The sequence below is a fragment of the Camelus dromedarius genome, chromosome 12, assembly GCF_036321535.1.
Source record: "Camelus dromedarius isolate mCamDro1 chromosome 12, mCamDro1.pat, whole genome shotgun sequence".
Lineage (NCBI taxonomy): Eukaryota > Metazoa > Chordata > Mammalia > Artiodactyla > Camelidae > Camelus > Camelus dromedarius.
This window is the reverse complement of record NC_087447.1, coordinates 45,274,277-45,301,113: the sequence shown is the minus strand read 5'-3', so window position 1 is coordinate 45,301,113 and position 26,837 is coordinate 45,274,277. Positions and strand designations below refer to the sequence as shown.

Here is a 26,837-nt window from a genome sequence, read left to right as displayed (position 1 = left end):
TTGAGCAAAAGATTAACTGAATTGTATCTGGATTTGGTTACTAGAAAGTTGTTTGGAGTTTCAGTTAGAAATTGCACCTGTGAAGGTTTATATGTACATATACATATATACACGAGCTGCTGGGAAGTGTGTTACAAGGAATGCATGATGCGTAAAGCTAAATTTTAGTGCATAGTGTCAGATATGAAAGTTGAAAAAATAAGGTCATTTTAAATGAAAATGTGTGGCAGAAAGAGCCACAGCTCTGTTGTTAGTGGTCTGACTGCTGTATTCTTCTGTGATGTTAGAAAAGCAATCCTAGACACATATTTAAGACCTTAAGTTAGAGGCAAATTGAGTAGATGTCTCTGTGGCAGCAGCACACTGATGGAAATCTTATCATGGAACACACAGATTCTGGTTTTTTCTTCATCTGTCATGTCCGATGTGACTACCACCACCCAAGACCCCTTCTACTTCATCCTCACGGGCATCCCTGGATTTGAGGCCTCCCACGTCTGGATCTCCGTCCCCTTCTGCTGCCTCTACATCATCTCCATCATGGGCAACACCACCATTCTCGCTGTCATTGGCACAGAGCCCTCCCTCCACCAGCCTATGTACCTGTTTCTCTCCATGCTGGCCCTGACTGACCTGGGTCTCACCCTCACCACCCTGCCCACAGTCATGCAGCTCCTCTGGTTTGACATCCGTCAGATCAATTTTGAGGGCTGTTTTGCCCAGTTCTTCTTCCTCCATGGATTCTCTTTCATGGAGTCTTCCGTGCTGCTGGCCATGTCCTTTGACCGCTATGTGGCCATCTGCCACCCCCTCCACTATGCCACCATCCTCACCAGTGAAGTCATTGGCAGGATTGGGGTTGCCATCCTCTGTCGCTGTGTTCTGGCTGTTCTCCCCTCCCTTCTCCTGCTCAAGCGCCTGCCCTTCTGCCGCTCCCACCTCCTGTCTCACTCCTACTGCCTCCACCAGGATATGATTCGTCTGGTCTGTGCTGACATCCGAGTCAACAGCTGGTATGGGTTTGCTCTGGTTTTGCTCATTATTGTGATGGACCCTCTGCTCATTGTGCTCTCCTACACACTCATCCTGAAAAGTATCTTGGGCTCAGCCACCTGGACTGCCAGACTCAGGGCCCTCAACAACTGTCTGTCCCATATTCTGGCTGTTCTGTTGCTCTACGTGCCCATGGTTGGGGTGTCAATGACCCACCGCTTTGCCAAGCAGGCTTCTCCACTGGTTCATGTTATCGTGGCCAATATCTACGTGTTGGCGCCTCCTGTGATGAACCCCATCATTTACAGTGTAAAGACCAAGCAGATCCGCCAGGGAATGATCCGCCTCTTTTCCCAAAGAAACAAGCATTTAAGATAAAGGAATGAATTTATTAAATTACTCAGAAATCATTAGCATAGTTTTATAGGGGTAGTGTAGTCAGATTTGGGAAACGCAGACTGAAAAATAAAATCCCATTACACTTTTAGCACAGTTTGACATGAACTAGGCTTTTTTATATTTTTGTTGGGGAGGTGCCTGCAGCAAATATTCTATCCAAAAGAGTTGTGGGTCCAAGTTGATTAAATTCATGCACATTTACCAACCAGTGAGATAAGCATCATTGACTGAGTAAAAGTTTGTTTAAATTTTTTCTTCCTTTCTAGATACTTTTCTCTCTCATGGGTTTGGTTAAATAATGAAATGAAATGAAATGAAATGAAATGAAATGAAATGAAATGAAATGAAATGAGATGAATGAAACCCTTAGTTGTTGCCCCCACCAGCCATTCTCCTAGGCAGCTCCACTGAGACCTTCAGGTAAACTCCATTTCTCGGGCTCATACAGTGGGTATGTGTGTTCTCTGTCTCTTGAAAAAGAGTAGAATTATCTGAGGGAAGATGGATACAGATCAAGTTTCTGAACTATCCAGCTGAGATCAACAGCTTTTCAGCTCAGATTGCCTAATCAATGCCCAGCGTGAGTTCAACAGACCAGATGAACACATGCAAAGAGGCTAAAGACTGGGGTGAGACAGTAAGAGCCCCCATAGCTAGATTAAGCCTCCTGCCTTGCCAGAGACCCCTAGTATTTAGAACTAAAACTTCAAGGATCTACTGATAACATTTGTGGGAACAGGAACTCATTTTTCTGACCACAACAGGCTGTGTTTTTGTTTTTGTTTTTTTTTTCTTTTTAACCTTAATGCTATTAATGTGGTTCAGATTCTTAGCCAGTTCCCTTTGGAATCATGGATTTTGTACTAGAAAAGGTTCTGATAGATGGGATATGGCCTTAATGATCATAAAGATTATTTTGTGGAAACCAGGTAGGTTCTCTAAGAAATACCAGTTTGAAAGGAAGCCATCATTTTGGTTACAATTTCTGATTATTGAACTCATAGTACAGGTGGCCAATATCAGAATCAATGTAGATTTTTTTTTAATTGAAGTATAGTTGATTTACAATGTGTTAATTTCTGGTGTACAACATAGTGATTCAATTTTATATATATATATATATATATATATATATATTCCTTTTTGTATTTTTTTAATCATAGGCTATTACAAGGCTTCAAATATAGTTCCCTGTACTATACAGTAGAACTTTGTTGTTCATCTATTATATACTAGTTTGTATCAGCCAATCCCTAACTCCCAGTTTATCCCTCTACCTCCACCTTTTTCTACCATAGTAACCATAAATTTGTTTTCTATTTGAGTCTGTCTCTGTTCTCCAAATAAGTTCATTTGTGGGTTTGGTTTTTTTTTTAAATATTCTATGTATGAGTGATATCATATGGTATTATTCTTTCTCTTTCTGGCTTACTTCACTTAGTATGATGATCTCCAGGTCCATCCTTGAGGAAACTCTAAAAGATACATGAAAAGTTACATGCACCCCAAAGTTCAAAATATTACTTGAATAAATGAAGAAAATGATTGGTCACTTTTCAGTGACAGAAGTGCATATTTATGTGTAAGTCCAAGTCCCTGGGGCACCAGTCCAGAAGAAATCATCTTCTCTGATATTTGACTGTGAAATTCGACCAGATTTTGTCTAGGAAAGTCACTTTGGCTTTATAGAAGTTGTCATTGGTGAACATCTAATTTAGTGGTCTATAAATTAATTACATGCAGTCCTAGAGAAATGAGAGAATATTTTTGGAAGTGCTTGAGCACAAATACTTTTAAAGGAATAAATTTTTAGATATTCAATGCCCATATAGTTTCTTTGCTTAAATTGCTGTATAAGAATGAATCTGGTCTGACTGTGTCTCTTGTTACACCGTTTTTCTTCCTTTTTACAGTCCCATTCTCTCACTAAACCAAAAAATAAATAAAATTTAATTTTAAAAAAGGAAAAAAAGCAAATGAATATTCATAGTTCCTAAAGCCATTGCCTCTTTCCATGATATACCCCCAAAGGATAAACATTTCTGAGATACCAAAGGGACCATGGGAAATATTGGCGTAGATTTTGATGAAGTAAATGATGCCAATGACTAGGTAACATGTTCTAGTGTAAGACAAATGGTATCAATTTCATTGCTTTCAACAAAAGTAAAGAGGAATCCAATGGATTTATTGGTCATTCAAATAATTGTTCCAAACAGATCATCATCATATTATTATTTTTTAATTGAAGTATATAGTCATATTATTTTTTATTTTTTAATTCCAAAGGCATTAAAAATGGCAGTGGGCAATGATAAAACAGTACCCATATCATCATCTTATTTATGTTATTAAACATATCAGCATTAGCAATTATGGAATAGGGAGAAAGTCAATAGGAACAGAATTGCTGCTGAACTATGTCTCATTCTATTAATAAATAATATTCATTTTCAGCTCCAAGAAAAAAAAGCTCATGCAGCTCATTAAGAGATGAATTGCCAATCAAATTTTACTTTGAATATATCAATATTTGTGTCATGCTTATGTTGTTTTGATTAATTATGTACTAATAAGCATTAGAGAAATAACTCAATGCAAAAAAAAAAGGAAAATAACTCAATGCAGAATACATTTTAAAAATAATGCTCTATGTGTCATCAATTATTAAACATCAAATTTAAACACATTTATATACATTTTTTGAAAAGTATTATGACAGAGTGATCATTAAAATTGTTTCAAACAGAAAAATATATTACATGATCAAAAAACTCTTTGGTGGGGATAAAATAAAAATTTGGATTCAAGGAGAAAAGGGATTGATATAAAAATATGTGAATGTTTAAGAATGTGTTCATGCATTTTTAAATCCATGATGTCAAGTATCAAAATATCATATTTAGTTTCCATTAGTTATTTTTAAATGTGATATAACAATTTATTTTAAACTCACTATATTTATACTATATACCAAAATGCATGCTCAACGACTATGTAAATTTATGATAAAATTTTGATGTCAATCTGAAAATGCATAAAAAGATACATAGTTTATTTTTTCTTTCATTAACTGTTTTATAGCATACACAAAAATTTAGCAATCACTATCCTAAACAGATTGAGTACTTAAAAAATTTCCCTGTGTAAAGGTGACCCTGATGTGCTAGATGAGGTCTGGAAGAATAGCACATGGTGAGGAAAACACTCCCATTGTAACTGGAGGCCCTGAAGTGAGAGAGGCTAAAATCTGAGACCAGTTACTGATCGACCAGCACGGCCTTATCAATCCACCCTACACAGACCTGTGTTGTTTAGGAGGTGTGGGGACACTCTCCCATTTGACCAAAGGTTTCCGGGATACCACAGACAGCCACGGGCAGAAGCAAGCGGTGCCCACTAGAGCTAGGCTGACAGAGCTAGAGAAGGGGTGGGGTGAAGGGACAGGTAAAAATATACCTGCTGCATGGCGTGGTGAGCTGGCTGAAGGCTGAAGGATGGGAGGAGAGGGGAACAAGTATTTCCAGCCACAATGACTTAAGAAAAATAGGACCCAAGTTTCTGCTAAAGCAGAATTCAGAGCTTTTCCTGGGATTCTTAGGATCTGAAACCTGGCTTTGCCATATTTTACTAGACACCTAAGCTGACACCATCTATTCAGCTATTCCTCATCCTCAGAATCTCCCAGTACATAAACTCTGAGGGTAGAGATTTTTAGATGGTGAGTTGTTGAAAGAGTCTGGTTCCTTACATAAGAGGAAGGAGGTTGCTTCATGAATAGGTTTAGCATTAATTTACTGTTTAAACAGGGACGTTTTTGAGAGGAGAAAGGAGTGCTATTAATAGTGATGCTGAGAAGAATAAGTGTAAATCATGATTATCTGGGACAAACCAGAAAATGTACTTACCTTACTCAAAACCATATTCCTAGGATGACTTTTTCTTGGAGGAGACACAATTCCTGCCTGACCCCTCTAAACAAGAATTTGTTTTATTTCAACTCAAATATCATCAAGTCTTAAGCCTTTACTGTTAACTTATTATTTGCCAGGCTTTTTGCTGGGAGCTTTGAGAGGAAAAGGAAAAGGGAATTCATGATCTCTGCCCTCAAGATCATCATATCTGCCAGAGATGGCATGCACATGGGCACAAACAGAGACACACATACATTGATGAGGTGTGAGATGGGGAGGGGTTAAGATAAGTCTTGTGATCCAGATTCAAGCCTGTAGGCAACACTTTGAATCCACTTTGCCCACAGAAGAAATACCATCAGAGTTTATGGACTAACTCAAAGTCCCTGCTCCCTGGGAATGATTCAGAGTAATTCTCTCTCACAGGAAAACAAGGTGGCAATTCCCTGTCGGATTGGCTTGGTCTTGACGCTGTAGATGATGGGGTTGAGTACAGGGGGCACAAAGAGGTAGATGCTAGACATGAGTGTGTGGACCAGAGGTGAGGCATGCTTGGCAGCACAATGCATCACAGACACACCAATCATAGGCACATAGTACACAAGCACCGCACCGATGTGTGACACACACGTATTGAGGGCCTTCCATCGTCCCTCCCCAGAAGCAATGCCCAGCACTGTGTAAAGAATCAGCATATAAGAAATCACAATGAGCAGTGAGTCCAGCCCAAAAGTGGCCAAGACAATGGCCAAACCCAGGATGCTATTGAGCTTAGTATCAGCACAAGGCAGCTGGATCAGGTCTGAGTGGAGGCAGTAAGAGTGGGAGAGGACGTTAGTGTGGCAATAGGGCAGTTGCCTCAAAAGGATTGAAAGGGGAGCCATGAGAGTCACACTCTTCACAGTGATGCCCAGACCCATGGAGATGATACGGGGCAGGGTCAGGATGGCTGTATATCGCAGTGGGTTGTAGATGGCTACAAAGCGATCGTAGCTCATGGCCAGTAGGACCCCTGACTCCATGCAAGAGAAGGTGTGAATGAAGAACATCTGGGCCAGGCAGCCATCAAAGTCAATCTGGCGGGTATCAAACCAAAGAATGCCCATGACAGTGGGCAGTGTAGACACAGAGACACCCACCTCAGTGACAGCCAACATGGAGAGAAACAAGTACATGGGCTCATGTAAGGCAGGGTCTGCCTGCACTGCTGCCATGATTAGGCTGTTGCCCACAATGGCCACAGTGTACGTGGTGAAGAAGGGGATGGAGAGCCAGCCGTGTTGGGCTTCCAATCCTGGAATGCCAGTCAGGAAGACAGATAAGAGGTCAAGACTTTCATTGCTCTCAGCTTTCATGTCACCAACAGCAGAGATCAGTCTTCACCTGACATTTGGAAAACAAAAACAAAAACAAAAGTTAGCTCTCACCTACCTTAAATTTATTTAGCTACTCAAAGAAACTGACTTAATTCACTTACTTCAAGTCCTCCTGTCAGGATGTCCCATGGATAGTCAGGGCTTTAGGCATCGTGAGCAAGAATATTTTCTTCAGAAGATAATATGTTCTAAAATGTGCATCTACAGTGCAATGTTTTCTTTTTTTCTTACTTTTATTTTCTTTCTCTTTCTTGTTTTTGAATTCTTACTATCATTCATATTCAAAACCTTTATTTTTATCTGCAGCTTTTCCTATCACTGTTTAAGCAGAAATAATAAAATTTCATCCATGACTTGTAATATTTTATACATACTTTTTATTTTTGGGGAAGTACTTTTACCCCTGTTCCCCCAGTCATAGTTCGGGCTCTTTTAGGGTTAAACGCGTGCCTCATTCATTCTTGCCTCCCCACCACTTCTTGATTCTAGCACAAAGACATGCTCAAGAATTCATGAATTAATGAAACCATGAACACACTGCTCAGGGCTATAACTGAAGTACATTCAGAAAGTGCCTGCCTGAGGCCCATTCTGAGCGGAGTATGGGTTCCATATTCTAGATCAGAGTTAAACCAATTGGGAAGCACTCAAAGGCAAGGAGAACCAAGTCCTAGAAAGAGCATTGAAGGAACCAGTGATGTTTTGTTTTGAGAAGAGGAGACTGCAGCAGAGATGGGTGGGGATGGGTGTAAGAGGAAGTGGGTGACGGGTGGAGATTGACAGCTGGCCCTCTCTGGTGTCATAAAACCCCCACCCCTGGGCTCTCTGTGTGCCTGTGTGCTTGTAGCCTTTGACACCTTAACCCCAACTCTCCACTGCAGGACCCTTCGCATACCTGCATTTCTGCAAGATATAAAACATCTTCTCTTGATGTGTGTTTTCCCTAACAAAACTCATCATCCCTGGAGATAGCCCCACAATAGCCTAGGGCACTGGCCTCACATTCTGCCCTTATCAAAGTCAGAAAACCTATTGTTCAGAGAAATCCCTGACAGATCTTACAACCAATCAGGTGCCTGTGCACAAACTGATCAGGTAGCCCCTACTCCTTGTGTGCACAGCCCCCTCCCCCCAATAAAAGACCCTGCACGCCCATCCTGGGCCCTCATGCAGGCAGCTGTCACCTGTGTGGCCCACTGTTGCCTGTAGCAACGTGTCTATTAAACTTTCCTAAACTTTTCTCAGTCTCTGGTAGTTCTTTACCAATGTGAACGAAAAGCACTGCAAACCATATCAGTACACAAAGAATGCTGAAGCCGTCAGGTGTCAGGTCATCAGCGGCTGCCGCCACCCCCCAGTGAAGACAAGCCTGCAGCCTGGCCTCTGCAGCCGCTCCAATGGTGCCCTCTGAGGGGACTCAGAATAAGAAAGGACAGGATACTGGCCCTAGATAGCTAGGTGCTTGTCAAAGGAATGAATTCAGTGAGCCCAAATGTTTGCTTTCTCACATAGAAAAGCACCAAATTCTTTAACTTGAGATGCCTGGTTTTCTCTAGATAACAAGTGATCTTTTATTGTTCCAACTACCTGGTCTTTGTCCTACATGTCCTAGCCCCTCCCCTACCTCTTCGGAGCAGTCCCTCAGAGCCATCTGAGAGGCTGTCATCCCGGCTCGAGTCCTCCCGCCAAATAAAACATAACTCTCAACTTTCAGGGTACACATTTATTTTAGTCGACACCAACCTCCGTGTCACTGTCACCATGTTGCGTGCCCACAACAGAGATGACAGGGGATGGTCTAGGGCACAGGTAAGGAAGATTCTTTCTCTGAGAGTCAAAGCTACATGATGAAGTAATAAATTTCTGTTCAGTGAAGATATTCAAGCCACAACTGCAACAGCTGAATGACCTTTGATGGGAATGCTGGAGGGAGAATTCCAGCATCTGCTGAACTGGGATTAAGGTCCCTTTCAACTCTCCTGCCCTTGGGCAGGATGTTCCAGAAGGTAAAAAATCTCTCTTAGTCTGTGACCCTGAGAATATCATGACTTTGGACCTGTGTGAAATAGAACAGAGGCAAGACGTCAATCCCGTCATGTGACTAGCACGTGTCTTTCCCTGCAGAGCAGTGTCGGCAGCTCTATCTGAAAGTGTCTGGGAGGACACAGGGCATCAGGATGTATATTATTTCTTTTTAAGAAAATAGACACAAAAAATCAGATTTTGAGAATTTTTTCCTTTTTTAAAGACATCTCCACCTCCATCATAGGCCAAACAAATCATAGCAAATATACAAACTCACACACACGCGTGGACAGAGACTCACTCAAAGATCCAGAGACCTGAGAGAGACTGAGGGAACCACACAGCGGAGCAGAGAGAACTGACACAGAAACACATTTCTTGCGCACATACCTGGAGACGCAAATAGATTCACACCCGCCTGAAAGAGTTCTGTGAAGTGAGAGTTGAGTTGACAGACAGAAGCCAGAGCTCACAGTGGCTCCAGAATGGGCCTCAGGCAGGCACTAGCCAAGAGACGGGCGGGCTGTATGTCTCTGAATGAGAGTTCCCAGGGGCCAGGGCCTCTGGGGTCCTGGTTTTCCTGCGTGTGATGCTGTGCTGACCACGGGGAAAGGAGGGGGATTAGATCTCACCCTGGGAACAAAAGAAAACAAAAAATACTCCCCCTGGAAGTACTTTCCTCTCTTCTCAGAGAAAATAAAATTCCAGCTCCTTCCTTGTGATGAAGAGGAGGATGGAGACAGATTCCCCCAAGCTCCATAGCAACAGCCCTCCCACATCAATTATCCAGGCTCAGAGTCAGAGCTCCGAGCCCAGACCCCGCTTAGATCCCTGAATTCTGGGCTGAAAACTCATATTCCAGGCAGAACCTCAAGTTTAGGCCCAATGGGCAAAATTCAGAACTCAGAGCCAGGAGAACAGAACTTGAAATGTAAAGCCATCCCAGGATTTAACCAATAGAATATATGACCACGGCTGCCTTACTGACTTACCACTGCTGTTCCCTGCTCAGCTCCCAGTCCCACCATCTCCCACCCAACTCTCTACCAAGTTCCGTAGGACTGAGGTCTCTTCCAGGAGAGACATCGCAGGGTATTGAAAGGGCATGGGGTCCAAACTCACACAGACGTGGGTTTGAGTCCTAGCTTTGCCATCTGTTGGCTTCATGATTTCATGACATTAGTATTGTTTCAACTTGGAACCTGATCTGTAAAGAGAATAGATCCTATCTACGGGGGAGATTCAAATAAAAAGAAGAAAGTGACTTTCTTTTAATGTGATTGTACCACACGTGATAATTACGCCTGTCAGAAGATCTGCTGCAGGTTTCAGTCTTAGGCATTCCAAATTGTTTATTTTCCCAGATACCTAGTCTTCCCATTAAATAGCACATCTTACCTCCTCTTTTCTTCGGTTTCATATGGAGTAAGTGTGTATCAAGGAAAAGAATACTGGGAGAGCTCTCTTCTTTTCCTGTGGGTAGGGGATGAAAACAGAAGCCGGACATAGAGAAAATTTTCCTTTCACCGTATAAAATTTTGAACTGTCTTAGAGAAGCAGTTTGAAAAATGCTCTGCTTTCCCTGATTGTAGAACTGGTTGGGTTAAAATTGATGAGTTAGGAAAAAGAGAATGAAATTCAGGAGAATGCAGAAAACAACCTTGTGAATAAGGTCATAGAATTATGGGAAAAGAAAGGGACCGATATGGTGTCTCAGACTGAGCAGCAGTTCCTGGTGAGGGGAGGGGGGCTCTGAGAAGCCACAGAGCAACGTGACTCTCGCTGTGCCATTGGAGGCAGAATAAAGGGAAATAAATCAGCTTGGATCCAATTCCTTCATTTATTTAATTAGCATTTGGTTGTTTATTTAATTCACATGTACTAGGCACACCGAACACTGTGCTATTTGTAGGATTTTAGATTTGACCTTTTTTTTTTTCACTTTTGAAAAGTTCTTTCAAGGCTTAGTTCTGCCTCCACTAAATGAGAAAAGAAGTCAGAGAAAACAGAGTATTTGCTCACTCTGAGAGTGATACGCCAAACATAATGTCTGTGCAAATCCCAACAAAAGGGATATATTATAAATGTTAAATATCATTTATGGTAAAATTATAAAGCAGTTCCCCCATAGAGCTTAAATAGGGAAATAAATTTGTACTGTGGTTTGGAAATCAAAATTTCCACCATGGAGCACAGCAAAGGTAGACACAATGCAGGTATATGTTTGGTGTGGAAACATACAACCAGAGTAAACATTTTCCATTTAAGGGAGGAGGATACTCTCCAGAAGGAAGTTAATAGACTTTGTAGAAAAGAAAAAAGAAGTCTCAGAGAGGCTTTGATCAGAAGCTTGTATACATTCAAGTTCCACTCCAAGAAATCTTGCTGATCCTGTATCTCATAGTAACAACCAATTGATTTTCCCCCTCTAGGTTCTCTTTGCTTAGAGGGCAGAATTATCATTGGATTTTACCTAAATTTTGGATATCAGGTAGGTTGGGATTTCAGGGGGTGGAAATTGGGAGAAGAAGAGAATCGCATGATGGGGCAGGAGCCTCTGTGTGATGGCGAAGTGGCTGGAGATTGTTTGTCTGTGAAGCTTCCTCTGTGAAGTTATTTCTGTGTCCCGTCTGTGCCACCTCATGGAGATAGTAGGCTCTAAGTCTGCGTTTCCCTTTGCCACCAACACCATATGCCTAGTTGTCATGCACTCGGGTTCCTCCAGCATTGACATCCACCCACAATCTGACTTAGACAATCTCCCAGGTTCTTGTTTCCAGAGCTTCTCAAAATGAAACCTCCCCCTTTAAATAAAGCTGTTCGCAAATCTCCCAAATATTCTAGACCAATATTCTAGATTAAAGATTCTCAAACTTTAACAGATATTAGAACTGCTTGGAGGACTAATGAAAACCCAAATTTCCGTACTTCACCACCTAGGAGTTTCTGATCAGGGTGTCTGAGGAAATGCCTGAGAATTTGCATGCCTAAAAATTTCCCAAACAATGGTGATGGTGCTGGTCTGGGAATCACACTTTGAGAACCGCTTTCCAGATCACTTGTTAGTCAGGAATCTTGTTATCTTTGTTACACATCAGATAGGCAAGATAACCTGAGGTGTTACAAAATTGAAGCACTTCGCTTCTCAGCTTTCATTACTCCAGGGCCTTATTAAATGCAATTTGAGTTCAGTAGGTCTTATGTGTGGACTACGTTTCTGTTTCTCTAAAAAAACACCAAATAGAGCAATGCTGTAGATCATCAGACTATGCTTGGGATAGTAAGGTTCTAAACTTTCTTGCCTAAATATCTTTTCTCAGGCAGCTACCTATGCGAAAATCATTATCTTCCCTTCTTCCTGTCACCCTGACCAACTACTCTAACTCTTCTCATCCTTCACAAGGTACTTACAAACACACAGAAAAAACTTATTTTGATCTCCACAAAACAATAGGTCCTCTCTCTCCCATGAAGCGCCAAGCTGCCACAGAAATTTATTTGTGTTTTCCTTGCACTGGGTAGTAGCAGAATTATCTCTGTTCAAAGCTATCTGCACTGTAAATCCATGATTGTCATATATGTTAAACATGTTCAGGGTATCTTTATCCTTTTTTTGTGTATTTCCCAGCATGTATCTCTCACTTAACAATATGTTTCACTCACTGTTATAGCATTCTTAGCAACTAGTACAAAATTTTTCATATAGTAAATGTTCAATACATATTTATGTCATTTTATAGAGTCAGATTTTTTTATTAGTTCCATATTCACAACTCCCAAGATCTTGGTTCTTCTCCTCCTTGTTTTAGCATTCCTAAAGATGACAAACAAGCCCAGTCCTTTCTTTAAGATAGTTCTCTCAAGGTCCGCAGCCTTCCTAAGCTCTGAGATTTATAGAAGGCTTTGAGTATCCCTCTGCGTATCTCCCTTGTTTTCACACTGTAAATGATGGGGTTGAGCATGGGGGGTACAAACAGGTAGACATTGGACATCATGACATGAACAACAGGTGGGGCACTTTTCCAGAAGCGGTGAATCATGGAGACAGCAATTATGGGCACATAAAAAGCCAACACAGCACAGATGTGTGACATGCAGGTGTTGAGTGCTTTGAGCTGCTGCTCCTGGGATGCAATGGCCAGCACAGCTCTCAGGATCAATACATAGGAAAGCAGGATGAAAGTTGAGTCTATGCCATAGGTGAAAACGACCACGAAGAGTCCATAGATGTTATTAACATGAATGTCTCCACATGCCACTTTCATGAGATCTGGATGGAGGCAGAACGAGTGATGCAAAACATTGCCCTTGCAGAAGGGCAGTCGTTTTACCAAAAAGGGGAAAGGGAAGAGAGTGGTGAAACTTTTGGCAAGGATGCACAGGCCCATAGCCATGATGCGGTTGTTGGGGAGCATGGTTGCATAGCGTAGTGGGTCACAAATAGCCACAAAACGATCAAAGCTCATGGCCAGTAGTATGCCTGATTCCATAAAAGAGAAAGTATGGATGAAGAACATCTGAACCAAGCAGGCATCAAAGCCAACACGACGATAGTTGAAGCAGAAGGTAGCGAGCACAGTGGGAAGAGTAGAGAAGGACACTCCCAGGTCATTGAGAGAGAGCACAGAGAGGAAGTAGTACATGGGCTGGCGCAGAGCAGACTCCTTAATCACCAGAGCAAGGATGGTGAGGTTGCCTATGATGGAGATCAGGTAGAGGATGCAGAAAACCAGGGCCACCCAGGCTTGGCCCGCCTGCATCCCTGGAATGCCTGTCAGCTGGAGTGTGGCTGGCTGGAAGGGGGTGCCATTGAGGATCAACATGGCAGGCAGGTGGGGGAACACAGATGGGGATGTGCCCAAGAGAGTGTGTTGGGAAAGCTCTTCACTTTGTTTCAGACATCCTGTCTCCAACACAAAAGGTCAGAGATTGAAAGTGTTTGTTTATGGTCCTGCTTCCCCTATTAGACTATGAGCTCTAGGTTGCATTTATTTCTGTATCACCAGAACCCAGTATCCTGTCTCAACCATAGTATAAACTCTGTGAATGTATGATGAACGAGGGAGTACCCATAAAATGACAAGCGAAAGACAATGTGAGAAAAGCCTCTAAGATCACCTTAAACTGCGTTACCCCTTTACTTCCCCATCTTACCCCAGAAGCCATATTCTGGGAATTTTGAGGGAAAAATAAAAAATAAAAAAGAAAGTAAGCTGTACAGGGAAAGGAAACACTGCCCATGCCTTTGAGGACACTTTTGAGGTGGCTAAGATGAAACCTCTAAAGATAAAAAATCAATACCGTTACTCAGACTTCACCTCAACCTCCCAATCCCATGTTCCAACTTTAAAATCTTAAATTCTGTTTGTTTGTTTTTTAAGCTTCTGATCATAGCCTTCAAACTATAAGCTCCCTTACGTTCTCATGCCCATGAACTGACTCTCAGAGTTTTGTTCATTCTTTCATTTTCTTCTCATCTATTCATCTATTAGCTTTTCCTTCCTCACTTTTTTCTGACCTAATCTCCCACTAGGACTGGTACCTTCATCTCTTCTTTTCCTCTCTTTTACATTCACGCAGTAAACCCCAACCTTTGATCAGTTCTATAATCAAACCAGGTGTATGGCTAGATAAAAACAAAGAAGCAAGTATTTTATTGGAAAAGAGACAAGGAGACATATTATTTACCACTACTGAAACTTTAAACTTACACCTGCCTCTTGGTTTCTGATATCTCTTCTTCTCCTAGTCCAGACCCTCCACCTCTAGGATTCTATTTCTTGCCATTTCTTTCAGAGACCTTTTCCATTAGTCCATTATACACATCTTCAACCTCTCAATTTCTGTCTCTTTCCCTTTACACAATAAGCATGGGCAAGACTACCCCATCATAAAAACAGAACCTTCCTTCTTTAGCTGCCATTCATTTACTCTTCTCCAATTCATAACCAGACTTCTTGAAACACTGTCTCTCTGGATGCCAAGGAAGGGGAACTTGGGTCTGTTTTTCTAGTCCATTCTGAGATCCCCCAATTCAGGAGTTCTATCTATTGTCCTTACTTTCTAGCACTGCTCAATGTATTGTATTGTGGCTTCCACACTGCACCCTCCCAACGGAAACTAATTTCTGGGTGATCATTTGTGACCTCTTTGTCACTAAATCTAATGAAAATATTCTCTCTCCTAATCCATTTGGCCTTCCTGCCAGAGTCAACACCGGTGGTAACTCCCCTTTTAGAATGGCCTTCTTACTTAAAAGGCATCATTTCGCCCTAATTTTCCTCCAGCCTTGACATCTTCTTCTCTGCCTTCTTTACTGATTCCTCTTTCTCTGGCTTTGTCCCTAAGCAGCACCAGCCGGACTCCAGGAAAAGTAAGCAAGAATCAGAACAGTACAAATTGAGAAACCACATCATAAAGGAATTCTCAGCTTTTGTCCAAAATATCTCTGTAACCACATTTTTATGGTATTAGATATCTTAAAATTAAAGCTCCACTCTGTAGAGTGTAGAATGGTGGTTGCCAGGTGCCTGGGGTAGGCTTGGGGGAAGAACGAGAAGATGTCAGTCAAAGGACACAAACTTCCAGTTGTAAGATGCATAAGCTCTGGGGGTCTAACTATAGCATGGTGACTAAAATTAGCAATACAGTAATATATGTCCTGGAAAGTCATTAAGAAAGGGGGTCTTAAATGTTATCACCACATTCAAAAAATGGTAATTATGTAAGGAAATGGAGGTGCTAACTGGCCTTACTGTGGTGATCATTTTGTAATATATATGTCCATGAAATCATTACACTGTATATCTTAAATTTATAAATGTTGTATGTCAATAATAGCTCAATAAAGTTGGAAAAATCTGTATTTAAAATTAAGAAAATAAAATAAAGCTCTATTCTGAAATACAGGCATAGTAACTTTCATATTCCTCTTCCCAAACCTCTTGGTAAATTCAGTGAAAGGAGATGGTGACTAGAGGCTAGAGAATGACCTGATATCCGTAATAATCCTGAAAATATATGGGCTGTGAGTAGGAATTCTATTCTTTTGATTTCTCTCCCTTCCAACTGAGAATTCAAAAGAAGCATTTAATAAGTAGGATTTCTTTTCCTTACTTCCCCTGTAAACGTCTCTCTTCCTCCCCACCCAGATTTAAAGTTGATGTCTCCGAGAAGTCTTGCATACAGCCTGTCTTGTATCTACTTTTTTTGATATCATTTTCACTCCAAGACTATTTCTAGGTCCTAAAGAAATGGAAAGACTTTTCTGAGCACCAACAGACACTAAGGATTCTACAAGACAGTTTTACCCTCTATCCTGAACCACTGGTGCGCAAATGTAGGTAATCCAGAAGGGCAGAGATCATCAATGTTTCAAATTTTCCTCAGTACAGAAAGCGACTTTGAAAATATCTGCCCCAAGGAGAACATGCTCTGTCACCACCCAAATACCCTTTTTTTTTCATTTGTTTTGACCAAAAGGATGTCAGTTAAGTTTTCCTAAATGTGTCTAATCTAGGGATAAACATCAAGAAAATGGGAACAAACGCAAGCAATGCATGTCTTTTGCACAGAATGTACACGGGCATGCACACACACACATGGTCACACAAGGGTACCAACACATACATTGTTTTACACGCCTGTACACACTTACACTCTCGGGTATTCAAATGCATTATCTCACATCATACAGAACAGAAATTATTGCATGCTCCTCTGGTCACACGTAACACTAGCACAACCACGGAATTTTAGAAGACAGATAGTACTCATTGGCTTTACATGATATATTTCAGATATCTTCCCATTTTTATACCCACCTGAACATGTACTGATAAGTGTACACACACACACACACACACACACACACACACACACACAGTGCCATAAACACATCAGCATTAACAGACTCACAGTAATATCCCCATCAGTTACGTCCCCATGGCATACTCAGTATTGAAAATCCAGCTAAGATTGAAGCTCACATCACATTGGTTGAATGACTTCAATACTTTTGGGTCTGTGGTTTTTTTTTTTGGTTTGTTTGTTTACAGATGCACACCCAAGAGTTAGGTATAGGAGACAATAATTCAAATTGCAACAGAAAAATGTATAGGATACCCTCAAGATAAAATGTAGACAGGATGACTCAGCCCCTTAATCTAAACGTGTGTGGTTTGGTAGTAGGATTTTGATTCTAAGAAGGGAAACTGGCATCAGGTTCTGTGATAGGCTTTGGAAAGGAAAAAGTCTGGCTCCTATTTAGAGGAGAATTGTGAGAGAGTCTGCCTGGAGTAGCAGTAAGAGTGCTAAAGTTTGAGGTAAGTTCTGTCTAGCAGCCCCATGAGTGATGTGAAGGCGGTGGCACTCACTGGGTGGCAGACGTTTCTTTTCCCTGTGGCTAGATGTACTGGTCCGTGGGTCCCTCGGGCAGAGCGGCATCAGCTCAGCTTCCTATGACTCATAATAAATTTATCAGATCCCTAGGCTTGTTTGTTGTGATCAGAGGAGGGAGAGGGAAGATAATAGGGAGGGTGGTATCAATGAGGAAGGAGCTGGCCACCAGAGAATTACTCCAGGGGACTCTCCCTCTCAGCCCCATTGTTGCTGATGTCACCATCTGTCTCCATTACTGTGTTAATCCTTCCTTAGTCAAGGAATGCAATCCCGTGAATGCATACAAAGATTCATACCACGGACATTCTGAGACCCCCGCAGACACACCCATAAGCACATTCAGCTATTTATTTATCAACATTCACATTGCCTCTTTTAGATCCCTACACGTATAGATAAACCTGAATATTTTCATACACCTGCCCAATGCTTTAGTCACATATCTGGAAACATACACGCTGCATCTTACATTAATGATAAGAAACTAATGCAGATTAGAGACACAATTTCAGAAATAAGTAGAGACCCATACACATAATCAAAGAAATAATCAAATGTGTTTCAAATTTACTCCCCTTCTCACGTATCTAAAACTATATAGTGTTTCAAACAAACACCCACATTCTCATGAACAGATCAACAAAATGCCCAACAAGTTCATATTGCCACGTCTCTTTACAGATCCATATATGAATTGAAGTGCTTTGCATTTACTTCAACTGCATATCAACATCCATTCAACATGCATCTTATGCAAGCATTCCTTTTACTCCATCACTGGATGAGGCCTTAAAATTACAAACTTAGTTCAGTTCAACTAAGACCAGACCAAAAAAAAAAAAATGAAAAATGCATTTTGAGCACTGTTTTGCTCCAGCTATTATTGTCAGCACTGAAATTATGCAGAGCAATATAGACACAGCACTGATTCTTGCAAAGAAGATAAATATTGAAAAGCTAATCCACTCAACAGTCCAGATGCCTCTCAGAGGCAAACAGGCCTCCAGACAGTACCTAGAAATATGTCATAAACCAAAACCATGTTTCATAACCAAACCAAAAAATTTGTCAGAACTTACCTGATGTGCATGTAAGATCTGTGCACTATATGCTTGAAAGAACCCAAAGAACTATACAAAATATTAAACTTCAATTAATTATATGAAGGTTGAAACATTTAGGAGGAAGTGTATTGATGTGGCAACTTATTCTGAAATGCACAATAAAATCAGTTGACTGATGAGTGGTTGAAGGAATGGCTCTGTGGGCAGATACATGACAAAACAAGCAAAATATTATTGATATAATATAGGTGGTGGGTATACTGATGTTCACTGTAAAATTATTTTAGATTTTCCATGTTGTAATTCTTCCTGATAAAATGTTGGGAAATTTTTTGAAATAAAAGGAAAAAAAACTACCGAAGGAGCAAGCCATAGACCATTCTTCTGAAAGCATACACCAAGTTCAACTGCAATGAAAATTCAACCTAACATGAATGATCTCAAGTCCCAGTTTAAACCAACCCTGAACATCTTCTGTATAAACTCAGTATTTGTATAAGTTATGGGCTAAATTTTATGTACTTGGCATCGTTGATATATTTTCACATGATTAAAGACAAAATCCAATTTCTCAGCTGCAACTTGTTTTGTCCCAAGGTCAACCACTAATGTCTAACAAACTGACACTCCATACCATGTCCGAGCTCCATCCTAGGGGCACCTGGTTCGTCCCCCAGACTGCTCTCTCTCCAGTGGAGGCTCCAGAACCCCCCAGAGCCAATAATAACAGAGTGAGATAACTGCTCGCATGGCAGAAGTGAACAATGTCATGAAGAAAGTATCCTCCCTCCTACTTGAGTGGGTACAGTTTTAGGGATATAAGTAGGTTCTAAATTGTGTGCCAATTTTGAAGTCGTCCCCAGAAAAATCTGGCTTGTCTAGCTTTTGAGAGAGAAGATCATTTTATACAACACAAACTCTACTTCTCAGAACATGAGAAGTTCAATACCATGATTTTTCACAGACTACAGTGAGTTGACACATTCCATGGCGCTGGCTATGAATATGAAAGTCCATGAAAGATCTTGTCTCTTACAGTTCTAGTGGTATAGTAAGATTGAGGTGAATGGATATATTACGCTCTATACCAAGAAATGGCCTGTTTACCTTGAGATCCACTTCTCACTTTTCTGTGGCTCTTGTCCACATCACAGGAGTCCAATTATTACTTGAAGAATATCCCAAACTCTAATATCAGCTAGCTTCCAGATGGGTTCAGCAGTTAAGAAACACTGGTAGACAGAGCTTATGTTACTCACTGAACTCTCCTGCTTAAAGAAGTCTCTGGCACAGGTTTCATCTTTCTTCAAGCTTCTAAGAATTAGTCATTCCAAACGTCTCACTTTGTTCTTCTTGTCCTGTGGTTAGAAGCTGCTTCCTGAAGTTCCTACCTCTAATGATGACATCATACCCTCTTTTTGTCTTGTGCATTCTCTAATGCTTGGTTAAAATTATTTTACATTAACTTTTCTCAATTAAAGGAATCGGTGTGGTTCTTATATTCTGACTGGACCATAACTAGATCATAGTTTTTAGTTCCTGGGTTGGATTACAACTAACCCATATAAATTCAACAGACAGTCACCAAGTATCACATCCCAAGCACTATTCTAGGGCCTGGTCAAGACCAGTGCGATCCTTCTACAGGAGAACTCACGGTACAGTTGGAAATACAAGTGAATCTACCACAATCAATGTGAAAGTTTGTTGGAAAGTAAAAATTACTGTGGGAATGCCAAAGCATTTATGATGCAAATGATCAGAAATATTTGAATTGCAAAGACACTAAAACTTCAAAGATGTTAAACAAGAGGTACATTCACAATGTTTTCATCAGAAAGAACAGGGGTCATAAGTTCATTTATTCAGCAGATGCTTATTGAGCGTCTAGCGCATGTCCTACAATATTTAAAATAATGCAGATACACCCGTGAACAAAATAGTCCAGGCCCTTTATCTGGTGTCTATCGTATAGTGGAGATGACAGGCAACAGACAAGTAATGAGGCAATTTTAGAGTGAAAAGAGGGATGAAGAAAATAAGATTAAAACTAAGAACATATTGTCACATTCTTAGGCTTGCCAATGCTTTGCATGGTGCCTTGGCACTTAGAAAAACTTCTCTCTATATTGATTGAATAATCAGAGGAGTCCAGTGGCTTGGGCAATGTAGAATCAGAGTTTTGTTTTCTTTTATTTTTTTCATTTTTGCTTTGCTTTGCTTTGTTTTCTGCAGTGAAGGAGATAAGGAGATAAGGAACAGCATTAGCTAAAGCACACAGTTTGATGATGTCAAGCGAAAAGAATCACTTCTACCATAGCTGTTGCTGTGAAAGAAGATAAAAAGGGACAAGTGGAAGAGAACACAGAGAAAAGAAGGGCAAAAGAAGAGAGCCATGGGAGGAGGAGATAAGAAAATGAGATGAAATGTCCCCTGAGATTTGAGGAAAGCGAGGCATAGCAGACTGGCTCCTTACTTATATCTGAAAATCTGAATAGAGCGATAAAAGCTCCCTTGCTGTTCTGATAGCAGATTGAATGGGAGCCTATTCCTGTTTTCCGGTAGGACATTTGTTGCAACCATTTCCTGGGTGGGCTACATGTTACAGCGTGCTGTTGTCTGAGATCTTGGCCAGAAGAATGTATGGTTTTACAAAGGGGGCCTGGCTTGTGGATGGAATCAAAGGCAACCATATATTAGTTTAAATCAAGTGGAGAAGGAAAAGATGGGGAGAAGGCTCTTCATTCATCAAGGAAAGCACCCAATGAAAGAAAGAGTCAGCTCTAAACACTTAGCATGCCTGGGACACATGACAGCAGCTAACTGAACCATAATCAACTGTGAATCTTCCCCTTGCCCTTGTGGCTTCTCAGGGGAGGAGGAGCCAGAGAACATGCTTAGCAAGTGAAGGATGGGAGAAGACGAAAGGCTGTGCCTCTGAACCCTGGAAAGCGTGACTGTTCCAAGAGGCTGAGCAGTCTAATAGTCACCAGAGGATGTTTTATTTTCTGAATGTGACCAGAACCATAGGGAACTGAGTTCTCATCCAAGGGTAAGGAAAGAACTAATCCTTTCAGTACATTTAAAGGAGTAAGAAAAGTAAACTTATTTTCTCATTAGCCCTTATTTGTCGTACTAGGTCAACAGATCACAAAATGCTGAGATTTCTTAGAAGGTAACGAGCTCCTCACTTATATGCCTGCCCAGCGGCCACCAGATGGTGTCTTGCATTGGGTAGAGAATTGCTCTGGCAGGTTGCTGAGTTCTTTTTCAGCTAAGAGTATGTGCTTTATTCTCAGTAGTCGTGGAAAACCTCAGGAGACTAGAGCCTTCCTGATGTGTTTTCAGACATGAAGTCAGCATCACTCTTTGCTCTCTCTCCAGGGGTTTAGAGTGAAACATAATAGTGGGAAGTGTGAACACACTGTTGCAAGCAGAGAGAAGGATGTGTTATTCTGCGGGTGTCTCTCATCTGTCTGTCTTCTGGTGAGTTCTGAAACCCAGTCGGGGTGAGCTAGCGGACTGTCCTGAAGCCTGCCCCAAGAAAGGGTTAAACTGGGAAAGGGGTAGGGTGAGGTGCTGAGGGAGAGACTGAGTGGTGGTTATCAGATAGAAGCATCTGAGCTGAGTGGGCAGAGCAGGTGGAAAGTTCCGTGGACTTGGGGTTCTTGCCATGGCACTATCTGATTGTGTGACTCTGGGTAATTCACTGTATTCTCTAGATTGCCCCCTTTCCAGAATCAGTTTCCTTGAGATCCATGTTTCTCTGACTCATTAACATTGTTGCAAGTTCAGAGAGGAAAGCAGGACTCTGAGTACAAGAAAAATTTTTAACAATCCAGAAGCAAAGTCATCTCTACCAATGCCATGACTCAAACTAACAGCAATGCCAGCTCACGTGGTCTAACTTTGTTCTCATCTTACGATTTCTGAGAAATAGTATGTAAAAGTCCCTCAGGAGATTAAAAGAGTAGAAGAAATCAGCTTGTCATAAACTTCAGATGAATCATACATAGATAAGCATTTTTAAATGTTTATAACTGTGACAAAGATAAAAACTATGGTCCTTATATTAACAATATACTTTAATAAAAAATGTGAATTAAAAAACTGAAGTGTTTAGACAGGCAGAATGTCAGTGTACCTAGAGCGGATTTAGAGGAGTATTCATATATTTTTCCAAAAACAGAAACAGCTTTCTGCCTTTGCACAAATAAGTGGTTTCTTTGTTGCTTTCATGCAACAACTCTGCCAATGAAAGGCTGGTGTCCAGAGGCTGTCAGTTTCCTCAGCGTCCCACTGCCCCATCCTCTTCCTGAGCAAACACACATCATCATTGAAACTCACTCTGGTGAGTGTTTATTAATCAGTGACATGTCAGAATAAAACAATTTCAGGGAAAAATTTAAATACTTCCAACAGTTACTGATGACTCAAATCCTCAGTGTTCTTTTATAAAAACGATCTCTGATTTGTAGTTAACATATTTGCATTCAATGATGCTTGTAAAGCAGTTAAAATTGTGGACAATATCGTTAAAGTTTTTTCTTGGTGACTGATATGTTTAAGCATTTATCAATATCTTCCTTTTTCCATAAAACAGAGCCCAGGCCATAAAATATTCCAGAAAACAATAGCCCAGCCCATGCCTTGATGATCATAAAACATGAAGAAAAGAAGTTTGCCTGCAGTGTCCCCGAACCAGTGATTTCACGAGTGCATCAGCTCATACTGTGTAGACACCTCCTGCTGTGTCTTTTACTCCCTGATTCCCTCTCCTCCAGTAAGTGCAATTCTCACAAATCTCTCAATCAGAAGGTCTGACCCTGAAAAGCTCTCTGGCTTCCTCTTGTCATGGGATTGTTCAACGTCACTCACCCTGCTTTCTTCCTTCTGACTGGCATTCCCGGTCTGGAGAGTTCTCAGATCTGGCTAGCCGGTCCCCTCTGTGTGATGTATGCCGTGGCTCTTGGGGGCAACGCAGTGATCCTGCAGGCGGTGCGAGTGGAGCCCAGCCTGCACGAGCCCATGTACTACTTCCTGTCCCTGCTGTCCTTCAGTGATGTGGCCATGTCCATGGCCACACTGCCTACCGTGCTCAGGACCTTCTGCCTCAATGCCCGCAACATTGATTTCCATGCCTGTCTCATCCAGATGTTTCTCATCCATTCCTTCTCCATGATGGAGTCAGGCATTCTGCTGGCCATGAGCTTTGACCGCTACGTGGCCATTTGTGACCCCTTGCGCTATGCGACTGTGCTCACCAACGAAGTCATTGCTGGAATGGGTTTAGTGGTGATTGCTCGGAGCTTCGTCACCCTCTTTCCCCTTCCCTTCCTCATCAAGAGGCTGCCTATCTGCAGATCCAATGTCCTTTCCCACTCTTACTGCCTTCACCCAGACATGATGAAGCTGGCCTGTGCTGATATCACTATCAACAGCATCTATGGACTCTTTGTTCTCATATCCACCTTTGGCATGGACCTCTTATGTATCTTCCTCTCCTATGTGCTCATTCTGCGCTCGGTCATGGCCATTGCTTCCCATGAAGAACGCCTCAAAGCTCTCAACACGTGTGTGGCACATATCTTGGCTGTACTTGCGTTTTATGTGCCAATGATCGGGGTCTCCACAGTGCACCGCTTTGGGAAAAATGCCCCACGCTACATACATGTCGTCTTGTCCAATGTCTACCTCTTTGTACCTCCTGTGCTCAACCCTCTCACTTATAGCGCCAAGACCAAGGAGATCCGCCGAGCCATTGTCCGCGTGTTTCACCGCATCGAAATGTGACTTCACATTTGGCTTATAATCTGTTGGTTACTGTAGCCATAGGCTGTCATCCGTGGGGTCATTTTCATCATCATTATCATCATCATATCATCATAATGAATAAGATAGACTTTTTATACTGAGAGAAAAGTAAAAGATCAGGAATGGAGCTGCAAAACATAGCACAAAACAAGTGATCAGTCCATTCAGGAAACAGTGGCATTTATAGAAAGATAAATGTTAGAGGAAATTGAGTGACCAGACAAAACCTTACAAAGGGGATTAATCTAAGCTAGGAATCATTTTCTATTATAATAAAAGTTACTAATACAACAGAAATTATTATAGTATTGGGTTTCTAAAAGTACTGAGTTCTGTCCTGAATGTTTTGCATTATTTCACTTAATATTCATAACAATCTTATGAAGTATACATAGTTCAATAAACTGTTCACAGGAACACAGATAATCTGTGATCCAGGGAAGATTCAATACTAGTCTGTCTCTACTATTTGTACCCAACCACTACAAATCCTGCCTCTCCATCTAATCAACATCACTATTAACATTACAACTGCTCTCCTTGCTTCCACTACCATCGTCATTCTCAAACATTCATGAGTGTTTTAACTTCACAAAGTGAAATTTGATGTCAGAACTTACAATAAGATGTATGAACGAATATGACCCTGGAAAACTGAAAGAGATTGATGTGTAGAAAAATCTCCAGATTCCTCTCTCCTTTTATCTGCCCATCATTCCTTCCCCAAGGAAAATAATGTTTGATATTTGAACCATAGACTTTTTTCATTGTGCTAAGTATACGATTTACCTTTTTCTTCCCTTCTTGGGGTTTTAATTTTCTATACTTGATGAAATAGAGATGACAAAAATTATGTCCTTCCAGAACTTCTAGCTCAGAAAGGCTGGGGATTGTCAGAGTAGAGCATTTATGATTTATACACTAGAAAATAATTTTTTGGATATTCTCTTAAGTTAATTATTTTTGCATACTCTTTCCTTGATAGCTGGGAGATAAGCTATGACACGAAATCCCTTGTCCTCATTTTACTGCTCGTAGACTAAGTTGGGCATACATCTAGAATGCATTAAAGGAGATGCCCTGTGGAGACTTACCTACTCACCAGGGACTCGGGGCCAGAGGCTTCATAGTTGCAGATCATACACTTACCTTGAGTTTTTCACTCCATTCAAAGCTCTAGGGTTGAAGGGTTAGGTGGTAGAGAAAGAGAATTATTTCTGAATGGAGATATTGTAAGTATTTAAAATTCAAGTTTCCAAAAATGCCCATAAACACAGTAAGAGGCTCATAATATATTCCATTAAATGAATTATTTTAGGGGCAAGATTGAATAACATAACTTAGCATGATTTAAAATGGAAAATAATTGGGATATTTAGTGATCCAGAGTCAGACTATGGTCTTCAATCAATGTAAATAATGACTTCTGATTCATACAAAAGGTTCTTTATTTCAACATTAAATAATAATAATAATAATAATAATAGTAATCCATAATGCCTTGAGAGTTATTTTAGATGATTATACAGATGCAGAGACAAGGCTTGGAGAAGCTGCTATACATGAAAAGGAGGTGAACACTCACTGATTCCCACCCCAGGGAGCAAGAGGAAGATGTCCTTTTCATCACAGGCCTAACTTTGATACCAGAAAGGACAAGGAGCAGGGAGTGGGAGCCTCCTTGAAGAGGCTCGTCACTCACCCCCCCCCCCCATTTCCTCCTTGTTCTCCATCATCAATTAGAAATGCTGCCTGTGTGCAGAGGATAAGGGAAAAAGCATTTTTAGGTTTCATCTCCTCCTATGAGGCTGGTGCCTTAAAAATAACTTATGATTCACAACCTCAGCCTCCGTCCTAAGAAGGCCAATGATATGTAGAAATTCTCTTTCACCTCTTTTTATTTAACAAGGTTTCCTTTGAACTCAGCATTTTTTCTTCTTAAAGTGGTAAAATACCTGGATTTTGACATAGTGAAAAAAAAAAAAAAAACAACCTCTTATACTCCTTTTTGGGAGGAGGGGGGCACTAGGTCTGCTCCTAATTAAGAAAATGAAATACTGAACATGATTCAGCTAAGCTGATGAGAGGCTGTTTTCAGATTTTCCAGAAAAAAAATCTCTGAGTAATAAAGGTCATTCCTTACAAGTTAAATGACAAAGGCAATAGTCTATTAAATAGTGGATTCTGTGATACTGTGTTGTACCAGAAAAGGGTGATTCTTTTGTCTGATCTTGTCGTGAGTGCATATGTCTTCCTCCCGGGCTGGTGCTGGGTAGTCAATGGAGAGAGAAGACAGAGAAGGAACTAGAACAAGAGTTATGGGAGGATAGGATCCCTGAACTCAGGGCCTCACAGAGTCTCACAGAAAAGTTTATACGGCTAAATGTCATATAGAACTAAACAAAACCCACATTGCATGGACGTGTGTGGTCCCAGGAAGTGGGAGAACCTTACAAAGGAGAGGGTGGTAAAGAGGGTGATGGATGGGCCCCTGGACACGGCTCACCATCTGCGCACTTCCTCAGTTCCACAGAGAGGTCCAGCCTGAGCTCATCGAAGCCGTCTCCAGGCCTGATCTGCTCTGCTCTGCTAGGACAAGGCGACTTTGCTGCGCGGTAACAATTCAGTGAGATGAGAGTGCTCTTCCCGCAGACACTGTTTTACAGGGTGATAAGTAGGAACAAAGGTCGGGGAGTCTGTCTCCCTAGCTAGGATTATCTCCAAGGTCATTTCCTCGTCAGGAGACTATCCAATACTCCAGTATCAACTGGATACATTTTCTAAATGGGCTGATATAGTGTGGACTCAGGATCCTATATAATTTTGTATGATTTTCTAATAAGTGTCTATTT

General features: G+C 41.1%; 4 protein-coding genes across 5 annotated transcripts; 2 read left to right on the top strand and 2 right to left on the bottom strand.

Moving 5' to 3' along the window:
- The first annotated feature begins 313 nt into the window (after nt 1-313).
- Nucleotides 314-11,154, top strand: LOC105098011 (olfactory receptor 51Q1). Its single transcript, XM_010990636.3, has 3 exons — nt 314-1,336; nt 10,074-10,132; nt 11,140-11,154. Exons 1-3 carry the CDS (start codon nt 367-369, stop codon nt 11,152-11,154), a joined length of 1,044 nt encoding a protein of 347 aa, XP_010988938.3. The 5' UTR covers nt 314-366.
- Nucleotides 5,601-6,661, bottom strand: LOC105097945 (olfactory receptor 51I2). The gene has a single exon (XM_010990580.2). It carries the CDS (start codon nt 6,659-6,661, stop codon nt 5,711-5,713), a length of 951 nt encoding a protein of 316 aa, XP_010988882.1. The 3' UTR covers nt 5,601-5,710.
- A 1,398-nt stretch (nt 11,155-12,552) lies between the features above and the next one.
- On the bottom strand, nt 12,553-13,530 carry LOC105098010 (olfactory receptor 51I1). The gene has a single exon (XM_010990635.1). It carries the CDS (start codon nt 13,528-13,530, stop codon nt 12,553-12,555), a length of 978 nt encoding a protein of 325 aa, XP_010988937.1.
- Nucleotides 13,531-20,891: 7,361 nt separating this feature from the next.
- Nucleotides 20,892-26,674, top strand: LOC105097944 (olfactory receptor 51I2). 2 transcript variants are annotated; one of them, XR_010383244.1, is made up of 4 exons: nt 20,892-21,223; nt 21,556-21,657; nt 22,775-22,954; nt 26,511-26,674. XR_010383244.1 is itself a non-coding variant. In XM_010990579.3 (3 exons), the coding sequence occupies exon 3, from the start codon at nt 23,026-23,028 to the stop codon at nt 23,962-23,964; it is 939 nt and encodes a 312-aa protein (XP_010988881.2). In that variant the 5' UTR covers nt 20,892-21,223; nt 21,556-21,657; nt 22,775-23,025; the 3' UTR covers nt 23,965-24,315. The 2 variants fall into 2 exon arrangements, 1 of the variants encoding a protein (XP_010988881.2); XM_010990579.3 differs by lacking the exon at nt 26,511-26,674 and having other exon boundaries at nt 22,775-24,315.
- The last annotated feature ends 163 nt before the right edge of the window (nt 26,675-26,837 follow it).

Coding starts and splice junctions, on each gene's coding strand:
- LOC105097945 (XM_010990580.2), bottom strand. CDS start 6,661: ATGAAAGCTGAGAGCAATGAAAGTCTTGACCTCTTATCTGTCTTCCTG.
- LOC105098011 (XM_010990636.3), top strand. CDS start 367: ATGGAAATCTTATCATGGAACACACAGATTCTGGTTTTTTCTTCATCT. Junction 1,337..10,073: donor GATCCGCCAGGGAATGATCC/GCCTCTTTTCCC, acceptor ATTTTCCCAGAT/ACCTAGTCTTCCCATTAAAT.
- LOC105098010 (XM_010990635.1), bottom strand. CDS start 13,530: ATGTTGATCCTCAATGGCACCCCCTTCCAGCCAGCCACACTCCAGCTG.
- LOC105097944 (XM_010990579.3), top strand. CDS start 23,026: ATGGGATTGTTCAACGTCACTCACCCTGCTTTCTTCCTTCTGACTGGC.